The 11,530-nt window shown below is 40.1% G+C and overlaps 1 protein-coding gene across 5 annotated transcripts; it reads left to right on the top strand.

Annotated features, from left to right (window-relative positions):
- Positions 1 to 671: 671 nt before the first annotated feature.
- On the top strand, positions 672 to 10,997 carry LOC128442934 (glucose-6-phosphate 1-dehydrogenase). Of its 5 annotated transcripts, none has more exons than XM_053425575.1 (14): positions 682 to 728; positions 2,021 to 2,059; positions 3,064 to 3,185; positions 5,125 to 5,162; positions 5,281 to 5,389; positions 6,085 to 6,302; positions 7,028 to 7,186; positions 7,987 to 8,112; positions 8,394 to 8,487; positions 8,887 to 9,073; positions 9,171 to 9,406; positions 9,483 to 9,559; positions 9,784 to 9,876; positions 9,964 to 10,997. In XM_053425575.1, the coding sequence occupies exons 1-14, from the start codon at positions 707 to 709 to the stop codon at positions 10,052 to 10,054; spliced, it is 1,611 nt and encodes a 536-aa protein (XP_053281550.1). In that variant the 5' UTR covers positions 682 to 706; the 3' UTR covers positions 10,055 to 10,997. The 5 variants fall into 5 exon arrangements, with proteins under 5 accessions (XP_053281551.1, XP_053281550.1, XP_053281553.1 ...); XM_053425578.1 differs by lacking the exon at positions 682 to 728 and adding an exon at positions 798 to 977; XM_053425576.1 differs by lacking the exon at positions 2,021 to 2,059 and having other exon boundaries at positions 672 to 728.
- Positions 10,998 to 11,530: the final 533 nt, after the last annotated feature.

The raw sequence follows: 11,530 nt of genomic DNA, 5'->3' as shown, positions 1-11,530 counted from the left end.
TGGCCCCAATATGCCATCAGAGCGCTATTATAAAACTATTGTACTCAATGACCCTGCTTCAGATGTGATTAGAGTTTAAACAAGTACACAAAGTTTCACTGCAGCACACGACCCCAGAGATATTTTCAAAGGTAAATTAGTAAGAATTAGTTAAAACCAGTTTATGAAAGAAAATGCGTTGCTATTCGTCACTCACTATTTTACAGTATATTATATTCTATTCTATCCTATTCTATTGAATTCTATTAACTTCTATTCAATTCTGTTTAATTATTTTAAATTCTATTCTATTAAATTCTATTCTATTTACTTATTTCATTTTATATTAACTTCTATGCTACTCTATTCTATGCTAATCTGTGCTGTTCTATTCTGTAATGTTACACTAACTTCTTTTATATTATATTCTTTACAGCAATAACAATAATATTAAACTCAATTTGTTTAGCACCTTTCATACAAGACATACAGCTGCTTCACATATAATATAGAATTTTTTTTTAATTAGACATTTATTAATATGTTAACTTTCATTCAGTTAAATATATCTATTATATCTATTACATAATATTATGTTATATTATGTTATATTATGTTATATTACGTTATATTGTATATATCATCAGTTGTTCAGAAGCGCTCATTGTACTCGTCGCTGAGGCCCCGCCCACCGGTAGGCCGTGTGTCGTCACGGGACTCGACAGTGATGGGAAGTCGAGTGAGCGCTGGTGAGTTTCTGCTAAACCAATAAAATCTCTTAAATCTGCCGTGTCACCCCAACGGGGAAGTGGCCAGGACACAGGGACACACACAGAGATACAGACAGACACAGACACAGACAGACACAGACACACACAGAGATACAAATACAGACACACACAGACACAGATAGATAAAGCAGCCGCAGACTATTGGTCAGTGAGCCGGGCTCTCGGAGGCTCTTTTATCTGCCTGGTTATCAGCTCGTTACCGGACATGTGAGTAGCAGCAGATTGTCTCTTTAATTGTGTGTCTGTGTGTGTGTGTGTGTGTGTGTGTGTGTGTGTGTGTCTGTCTGTGTATGTGCGTGTAGCAGTTGTAAGCTAGCAGTGAGGAAGTGTCATGTTGTCATAACAGCGTGTGAAGCCCACGAGCAGCTTGTTGTTCAGCGTTAGCTTGCTAGCATACATCACACACACTAGCATCACGTTCCTACATGCATGAACACAGTCAAGTTTGAAATGTCTCTCTGTCCCCGAAAGGACAACACGTTAGCCCGGGTTATCCCTGACATGTTAGCCCGGGTTATCCCTGACACGTTGGCCCGCAGATATCCAGTCTCACCGCGGGGCTCAGCAGGAGGTTTAGTTCTCCTAAATACGGGATTTGTTGGAGGATTTGACTAATATCATTATAGTTTGTGTGTGTCAGGCTATTCCTGGAGCTGCTGTGACCATTCTGACAGAGATCCCTCATGCGTCCTCTGCTCAGTGTTGTTTCATCTTCCAGCTGAGAGAAGAGTAGTGAGAAAATGACCCAGTTAGAAAAACTTTCTGATTTATCCCCTGTTTAAAGTCCATTTGAGATCTTACATAAAAGAAAGATAACACAAAAACTTACTAAAACTCGGCAAACACAGAGCCGTACAGATATCAATGGCAAAAATGATAGTTTAATAGAAAGCACTTGTTAAAAGCAGTATCATCGTTCCATGAAAACTACATTTTTTGTTATTTTAAACACATGTGACAGTTTAAATATATTTAAAAATCCAAATCATTTGAATGTTTCAGGTTCGTAACCAGGAGACATCCCAGCTATTATTTGTATTACAACTTGTTAAAACTATTTTATTTAAATGTGTGGGATTATTGTTTGGACAAAACAAGACACCAGATAATGTCAGGTTTTGTTCCAGGAAGCTGTGATCGGGACTTTTCACCGTTAACTGATGTTTTTAAAGACCAAATGATGAACCAATTACTGGATTGCGTAATATGTCATGTGTACTTAGTTTATTTCTCTTCTCTTTATCACCAAGTGTGCATTGTGGAACATAAGGAAGTCTGTGGTGAGAAAAGTGAGTAAGTTCCTGGTTTGACTCAGTTTAAGTGACTCAGAGTAAATCTAAACCGAATATTTCCTCCTCCTTCCTTATCTTCAAATATTGGATAGTGAAGGAGTAAGTAAAGAAGGAAATGGTTTGGTTTTGCACATTTACAAAAAAAATTTCAAACAATGCTGTTTTAAAAAATTGCAATCTGTATTTCCTACTGTTTTAGGCATCTATTGAGGTGCAGCTAGTTACTGTTTTTTTTAGTTACCAGCACAATGTTGTCCTTGTTTACTTTGTTGTTGTGTGCAGTATCTATACCTGCATGATGTTGGGTAATGTCGTGTGTTCGTTTATCCCAAATATGAGAAGAGCCGGACTGGTCTGATTCAACAAGTATTTATTAAGAAGCAATGAAAAGTTAACAGCATAGCTATGGACACTCATGCACAGCCTCAGCTAAATCAGTAGTCAATAGTCGTGCCGTAAGGACGATGATTGTAATAATTATAACAGTAGGTATAATTTGATGTAATGTGTAAACATTCGCATCCTCCAAACCAAAACAACGCCACTCTGTTTGTCCCCCAGAACCTGGGGCAGCTGCTTGAACTCTGTGTGATGTTGAATGAGGCTAAGGGAGATATGCTTTAATATAAAAAGCTAAGTATGAGATCAAGTTAAAGTACAGTATATTGTATGCCACAAATTCACAGTCTCACATCAGGCAGCGGTTTTTATCAAACCTCTTATCAAGACAGGTGTGAGACTGACTAATGATGTGAAGCTCACACATTTCTAGTCAACTTCAAGATTAACACTAAGCAGCAAAGGTTATTATAAGTCATGGTGTGAAGGCCATATATCTGGCCCAAACTGCTCCTGCCCCAACCCTCCTTCATTTTGTGTAGAGTACAGTTCTATTGCCATCTTCACAGACACACACACACACAGAGAAGCTAAAATTTAAAATCCCCAAAGTAATGTGGTTTTAACTTGTAAAACTGCATTATCTGTTTTTCTGCTTTTAGAGGAAATGAGTCGCATCCCTCTCTCTCGCTCTGAGGTGTTTGGGGAGCTAAGGAAGGAGCTGCATGAAGATGAAGAGTTCCATCAGTCCGACGTTCACGTCTTCATCATCATGGGAGCATCGGTGAGTGCAGGGGGGGGGGTGGTCACAGTCTATGAAGTGGTTGTTTGAGTAAAGTTTAAATAAGTAGACTGTGACATTTAGTACAGGAGATGGTGATCTGGAGCAATCTTCAACACACAGAAGCTACTGTGTGATTACAAAAGAAAAGAGGGTAAGGACCTTTTTGGCCACAATTTCAAAGAAAGTGTGTTGCAGTCTTTGAAACTACTGCAACAGTTGTGCATGAAGGAAATGTTGAAACTGATTTCACAGAGCTTCTGCAAACAAGCAGAACAAGTCAACTGAGCTTTCAAAAGCCTGAAGATAAGAAACTGATTACTTTGCTCTTCTTGATTCTCTTTGCTGTTTTATTTCAGTCACTGTGAGAAGTTACAACAAAGTCATCAGGATTGTTTTCTGAGAACTTCGATGAAACCGGATTGTTTAAAAGGAATATTTGCATTTAAATTAGCTGATATGTGATTAAAGTATAAAATAAACCAGGAATTTTACCAAGCATCTGAGACAAATGCTTTCGCAGTCATGTTTATGCATTACACGAAAACTACTGAACAGGTCCCACAAAACGTGGTGGAAGGATGCGATATGGGATAGGGAAGAACCAAGATTAGGTGTCTTATTTCTAAAGAAATGATATACAAATATTAATTAAACAAATTGGGCATACTCAGGGGAATGTTGGGGCTTGGCAGAGATGTACCTGCTCTCTGAGGGCCTTTGAGTCATTGTTATTTTACTGCTAAAGTACAAAAGATGGAGTGAAACAACCCAAGAGCATAATGGAAATCTCCTCTTTCACTGTTTGCTATTTCCTCATACTTGTCAGATGTGGAAACCAGGAAGTAAAATCATTTCTTCTTGCTTTGTCAATGTTTCTTCCACAACTCTAGTCGGCCTTAAAACTATCTAAGTATATGTCCTCCAAGAAAAATGTTTTGTATAACTGCAAATAAGAGAACACAATGTTAAAGAAGCGAGAGTCTTTCTATCTGTGAAAACTTTTAAAATAGACACCTTAACTTATAACAGCTTTGTTGCCACTGCCAAAACCATCTAGTCTGCAAAGTAATTTTCACAGAACCAGTCTTTTTTTATTTGTCATAGAAACACGTCGTCAAAGATTTGTTTGGGTCTAGTTTCCTCTTCTAATCAGGCTTCATTCGTCTGGTTATTTGCCGTGTCCTTTCTCTTGCTGCTGCTTTTTTGCAGTGTCACTGACAGTCAGCGTTTTTCTTTCAGTGTGACACACAAGCCTCTCTTTGTGCAGCTGTTTGCTTGTGCGTGTTTTATTCATATATGTTTGTGTGTCGCTGCAGGTGTTTCAGTATGTGTACTGAAAGGTCCTTTTTTAAATTTGAATAGCCTTTTCGTATATGTACAACCAAGTGAATACACTACAAGTCACGCCACATTTACAAACATTTACTTACTGATACTAAAATCAATAGTTGTTTCTTTCTGAGGATATGGGAGGTGTGACTGAGGGCAGCCAGTTGCTTTCTGATCATGTTGTATGATACTGTGCGTACACACCATATGAGATGTTATGAATGATCCCTGGCCTGCACAGCCATTGTTTTGTTCTGTGAGACTTGTCAAGCAACAATAGCAAAAGGTGTCATATTTGCTGTGAGTGAGGCACTAAAGCACCAGGTTCCTCCACATACAGCAGGACAGACTGTTACTGGTTGGCTGGTGGTCCTTGCTTCCTGTGGGATTACTTTTACCAAGTAAAGCAGCCTAGTTACCCACTGCCACGTGGTATTGCAGCTTCTGGAGGCTTTTGTGTAGTAAAATATGATTACAACTTGGGTTCAGTGCACTGGTTTAACTAGCACCACGTTAACGCAAGTACACAGTGTCAGCCGATAATGAATGTGTACATAACCTGTATTTTAAAGGTGGAATCATGTTTCTTGTCATGTGGTTGTATCCATAGGGGGATCTGGCTAAGAAGAAAATCTACCCAACTCTCTGGTGAGTGGAACTCGGACCTCAGATAAAGGCCTGTTACACTTTTTACACAGCAGAACTGAATAAAGGACATTACTCTCATCTGAAGTGACCATATTCGTCTTCTTTCTTTATCTCCCAGGTGGTTGTTCAGAGACGGCCTCCTCCCCGAGCAGACATATTTTGTCGGCTTTGCTCGCTCTGACTTGACAATAGATGCCATCAAGACTTCCTGTATGCCGTACCTGAAGGTGAAATTAGACATTTGAGATGCATCTTTTGTTTTAAGTCTCTCACAGATTATTGTTCCAAATAGATTTATAAAAAAACATATTAAACCAACAAGTAGGTACACAAATGCATAAAGCTCCTTTTTAACTTTTTATCTCCAAATTAAAACTGAAAGGTCAATTTGTGTTCCCCTCATTAATTCTCTGTTATTCATTATTGTATTAATATCTACAATAAGACAATTCAATGCCACAGATTTTAATGTTGTCATTTCTTTCTTTTTCAGTATTTGACATTTGATCACTACTTCTTTTTTTCATCTTGTCTTTTTTCTCCACTATATATACTTTCACTTTTCTTTTTTTTTGTCATGCATTCAGGTTTTTCTTCTATTTAAATGTATTGTTGACTTTCTTTGAGTACAAGTTAACGGCTGCTCTTTTTCACAAGGTCCATGTGTTGTTAAACTTTGATTTTGGTTATAGTATAAGTTTATGCGTAATTGTACAGAAAAATACATTTCAATTGTTAACCACTGTCAGTTAATCATCAACAAAAATGTCATGACTCATTAGAGTCCTAATTATGTTAAAGCAACTTTCTCCTCCCCCCAATTGGTCAGAAAAATCTGTTATTAAACAGTTTATTCCTGATCCTCACACTCAAACCCCAATTAAATCCATGCATGCATAAATGTTCTCCCCGTCTGGCGCAGGTGACGAATACAGATGCAGAGCGGCTGTCGGCCTTCTTCAGCAGGAACACGTACATCAGTGGAAAATATGTTGATGAGAGTTCCTTCTCTAAACTGAACACACACATTCAGTCTCTGCCTGGAGGAACTGCGGCAAACCGTCTCTTCTACCTGGCCCTGCCTCCCACCGTCTACCACGACGTTACCAAAAACATCAAACACCACTGTATGAGCACGAAGTACGTTCACACACACTTCTCTGACTAACTGCACAGTATTTGCATGTGTTGTAAATATTTCTGCTATATCGGAATTACTGCAAACACAGAGTTCAATCTCCAAGGTATTTTTCATTTCAAGGGATACAAGAAAATCCCTCAATTAACATGCGAATGTAGATTTTATATTATATGAGACATGAGACATTTACCAGCTTCAACACCAGTACCATGGTTCAGAGGTGTGTGTGTATTTTGGGGAAATTAATCAGCATCACTGGAGGTTCTGGATGCATCCCTAGGTGAAACCAGATATCCAAGCGATTTTTTTCAAATCCATTTATATTTAATGAGGACTAGTTAAGTGACAGACATGTCTCTGTATAATGCTACACAACCACAAACTGCAGCCCTCAAAGTTACATTGCAGTATTTTCCACCTCCCTTCTCCTAATAAACTGCTGTCTGAGTGGATATGACGCTTAAGAGAAAAACTTCTTGCCCTCATCTGTTTCTTCCACAAGTCGATCCAGTGGAGAAGACAACAAATCCTCAGTTGTCAGTGTGCTTCTGTGATTCTTGCCTTACTTGCTCTCCAGTTGAACCAATCTAAGTATTATAAAAGTTCTGTACCTACAGTGTCTGGTGTCATTGATGACATGAGTGAGAAAAAAAGAACAGCACCGATCCTGCTTTCTTCATTTCCTTCTTTGTGTGGTTGTGTGTGTGTGTGTGTGTGTGTGTAGAGGCTGGAGCAGGGTGATTGTGGAGAAACCATTTGGACATGACCTTCAGAGCTCAGAGGAGCTCTCCTCTCACCTCTCCTCCCTCTTCACCGAGGAGCAGATCTACCGTATTGACCACTACTTGGGCAAAGAGATGGTGCAGAACCTCATGGTGCTCAGGTAAGAAAATCATCCTCGGATAATGTTGTTTTTATTGATTGTTTTATTTTAGCTTTGTGAATATTCTGATTATCAGATGCTGTTAACTTGTATAAAGTTTGCTCGTGAAAATTTATGGAGGAACAGAGTCCCAGTTAGCCTGACCTGAATTTATAACTGGTTTTATATCATTCTTATCAAATCATTATTTCAGAATAGGGAAACGGTAAACTAAACTTTAGTAGCTTATAGAAAGAAGATAAAGTCAAATAAAATACAATATTATTTTGACACGAGATGGAAAGAGATAAGAAGCACAATACTATACATAAAAAACTGTTAAATACAAAGTCAAATACACCTTTTCTATTCTTGATGTCCATTCAAACCACTTAACAGTACAGTTTTCACAATGAAGACAACATTCATACAGTGCATCTATGGGCAATACTGTTTATATGAGAACAGCACAGTTGTCAGGGTTGACAGTTCGGCGTTGGGAAGACTGGGATCGAACCCCCGACCTTCTGGTTAGAGGACAACCCGCTCTAGTCCCTGAGCCTGAGTATCCATGCCCCCCCCGTGAATTGTTTATTTATTTCCGTGTAAAATAACAATCTCCTTTTGAGTTAAGGTAATTTAAAGCAATACTTCAGTTTCAGGTTGTCTTTGTTCGAGAACCCCCGTGAATATCACACAAAGTAAATAGAAACTGGGAACAAAGCAGAGAATAAATGTTTATGGATGTTGTCTTGAACAGCTGTCCCTCGTGCTGCGTCTGCCGCTGAGCACAGAAAACCATTATGTGATCTCCGTTGCAGGTTTGGGAACCGAATCTTTGGGCCGATCTGGAACAGGGACAGCCTGGCCTGTGTCGTCCTCACATTTAAAGAACCGTTCGGCACCCAGGGACGAGGAGGCTACTTTGATGATTTTGGGATCATCCGGTGAGGAGAATAAATACGCTTGGATTTGTCTTTGCAGTGTAATGATGAAGTTTAATGCTGTATCAAGGTTTAGAGTGGAGTTATATAAAAATGAGAATAGTAACAGCTTCTTAAACACTGCGCGCAGAAAATCCTCACCATCACATGATCTGTTATAATTTGAATTAAGATGATAACGACCATCACATCCTCCCCTTCCTCCTCCTCCTCCTCCTCCTCCTCCTCCTCCTCCTCCTCTCTGTGTCTTTTGTGTGACCACGTGTTCCTCTTGTCACGATCAGAGACGTCATGCAGAACCACTTGCTCCAGATCCTCTGCCTGGTTGCCATGGAGAAACCAGCTTCCACCAGCTCTGATGATGTCAGGGATGAAAAGGTACAAAATCTTCTGGAGAGAAAAAAAAAACAACCCTCAACCGATGTGAAGATGTTCAGTATTTCATAATTAACTGTAAATTCTCAAATAGTAGCTCTAGGCCTTTATTTACCTCAATGTCAGAGAGAACCAGGCCTTTGTTTGTGTTGTGAAAAATAATCCATCTCCACAGCACTAATTCCTTCAAGAGTCACATCAGGTGTTTCACTTCCTCCTTTTCCTTTTGTTGTCGCTTTGTTGACGGTGGCTTAACATCAATCAGGAGTTTGGTTTACTAGGTTGTGAAAATAAATCTCTTAAAATGTGCTGTGGGTGAAGTGGGTCACGCTGAATCAGTCAGGTCAGCTGTTGTAACAGGTTATTCCACCTCCCTCCATGTATTTGATTTCTCTCTTGTAGGTGAAGGTGCTGAAGTGCATCTCCCCCGTGTCCATGTCGGACGTGGTGCTGGGTCAGTACGTCGGGGATCCAGAAGGCGAAGGAGATGCCAAACTGGGTTACCTCGACGATCCCACAGTCCCTAAGGGTTCCACTCAGGCCACCTTCGCCACCGTTGTGCTCTATGTGCACAACGAACGCTGGGACGGTAAACACACTTTGCCCTTGACAAAAGCAAATACTTGTCATGCCACATTTTGCTGCGTTCTTTCATAATGCATTTGCATGGACTTCATCCTCCTCAGGCGTTCCATTCATCCTTCGATGTGGCAAAGCTCTGAACGAGAGGAAAGCCGAGGTGCGGCTGCAGTTCACCGATGTCCCAGGAGACATTTTTGGAAATCAGTGTCACAGGAATGAGCTGGTGGTGCGTGTGCAGCCCAACGAGGCCGTCTACGCCAAGATGATGAGCAAGAAACCCGGCGTTTACTTCAGCCCTGAGGAAACTGAGCTGGACCTCACATACAAGAGTCGATACAAGGCAGGTTCAGGCGGATTTATTAATATTACTGGACGTACAGAAAACCAAACTAACAACGTGTGCCTTCTTTTTATAGGATGTGAAACTTCCAGACGCGTATGAACGTCTCATCCTGGACGTCTTCTGTGGGAGTCAGATGCACTTTGTGCGCAGGTTTGTCTTTTTGTTTTTGCATCTGTCTCATCTTGACATGGAAACTAATCCAGTCTTTTGTAAGCGCTTTATGTTAGTTAACGGTTTTCAACACTAGATGGCAGCATAGTGTGTAAGTTTCCTTCTCAGCCCTGGCATGGACGAAACCACAAGTTGTAAAAATGTAATGATGACATGACAGCTGTGCTTTTTATGACTGCCTAACATTTTTTTTGTCTCTGCAGTGATGAACTACGGGAAGCATGGAGGATCTTCACTCCTCTCCTTCATCACATAGACAAAGAGAAGCCCAAACCTATTCCATACAAATATGGGAGGTAGGAGTCGTCCTTCCCGTTGCCTTTTTAACCCTAAGAGGAGTTCAGTACAGAGAGATGCATGTGATTGTTTCTCTTTTCTTTCAGCCGTGGCCCAGCAGAAGCGGACGACCTCGCAAAGAGAGTTGGATTTAGCTACAAAGGCACTTACAGATGGGTCAACCCTCACAGACTGTGAACTGCAACGACGTGAGGGCGGAGTAGAGGGAGGGTAGGATAGTGGGAGGGGTGCGTGAGTGGTGTCATGTTCCAGTACTGGAGGGTCTCTGAGGGAGGAGGCGTTTCCACCGTGTGGATCCATCACAGTAGCAGAACAAGAAAGGCGATATTTAAAAAATGTATTTCTCAGGTGTAGTTATTATTCCATGAAGCCAGTTCAGCAGACACTCTAAAGAGAATCCTGAATTAGGAATGCCGCTGCCTTTATTTGAATTTAGATATGGGACCATGTCAGTTGGAGGGGGAACAAAAAAAACACAATCTGAAGCAGGAGATTTTGTTTGATTTAAAAGAAATGTCTGAACTGGCTCCATGTCCCCGTCTCCTTGGAATTAGGTCTTAATTTGTCAGGATGGTAAATGGAATAACGAGAACAGAACACAGCAACAACAAAACAGTCAATCTGAGTCACGCTCAGCCAGAGTCAAATCTTTACTTTACTGCTCCAAAGACACTGACTGGAGTGAGCAGAGACCAGGAACAACAGCCGTCTCTCTTCAAAGCATCTGATTGTAGAACCTTTTATTGCATTTATTAATCTCACTTAGTGGAAGCTATTCTTACAACTCATGTTGCCTCCTCTGCCTTGGACCAAGCACGTCATGTTAAAGACAAATAGACTGTGTGGTTTGTAAAGGGGCCAGGCAGCATCACTTCTTAACATTCATACTGATATAGTCTTATATTAAAGTGAGCTCTCTCTTGCTTAGTAGTTTTATCAACTTCTTGACATTTTTCAGGTTTATTTAAGTTGCTGATTTATTTTTTTGTTCCATATTTTAAAAGATGGAAGTGGAGTCTGACACAGGTCAACAATGAATGTCTGATGACGCACTGCGGTTCGCTGCTCATGTAAAGCTAGCTACATTTCCACAACTTGTAATAAAACTCTTTTGCTTCTGTTCATGTGTCATGTGGTTTCTTACAGGTTCACATAAGCTCACCAGTGATCTGTTTATGGGATGTTTTTAATGTTATTCAGCATTTCAGTGAAAATATGCAGACTTGATTTCTTGCTGAGGGTTTTAATGATAAGCTTGGTCCAATGTTTTTGTCTGTACATTGAATACAAAGCATTTAGCGATGCCATCTAACCGTAATCAGCATTTTCTAAAGTTTATTAGCATGTGTTGGAATCTATTGGCAGAAATTAGCCCAAAAGCCACTGTAGGTTCTCCATGCTTGAAAGGGGAGGGGTCTTCAGTTAGTTGCAATTTTCACCCTCACCTCTAAATACTTCGAAAACAATAATACCCCCCCTAAATCTCAATAATGAAGTTGTATATTGCCAATCTATGTAAAAACTGAAATATAAAGGGTGTTAAGTACTAAGCTGTTTCCCACTTCATATCTGTAGGATTTTTCAAACCAATAATTCTCCATATTTATTTATATCGTATTTTATGAATGAGAAGAGGCGTGGTTCACACCAGAG

The sequence above is a fragment of the Pleuronectes platessa genome, chromosome 6 (assembly GCF_947347685.1).
Source record: "Pleuronectes platessa chromosome 6, fPlePla1.1, whole genome shotgun sequence".
Classification (NCBI taxonomy): domain Eukaryota; kingdom Metazoa; phylum Chordata; class Actinopteri; order Pleuronectiformes; family Pleuronectidae; genus Pleuronectes; species Pleuronectes platessa.
This window is presented reverse-complemented; position numbering and strand designations above follow the sequence as displayed.

Coding starts and splice junctions, on each gene's coding strand:
- LOC128442934 (XM_053425575.1), top strand. CDS start 707: ATGGGAAGTCGAGTGAGCGCTG. Junction 3,186..5,124: donor TCATCATCATGGGAGCATCG/GTGAGTGCAGGG, acceptor TTGTATCCATAG/GGGGATCTGGCTAAGAAGAA. Junction 6,303..7,027: donor CACCACTGTATGAGCACGAA/GTACGTTCACAC, acceptor GTGTGTGTGTAG/AGGCTGGAGCAGGGTGATTG.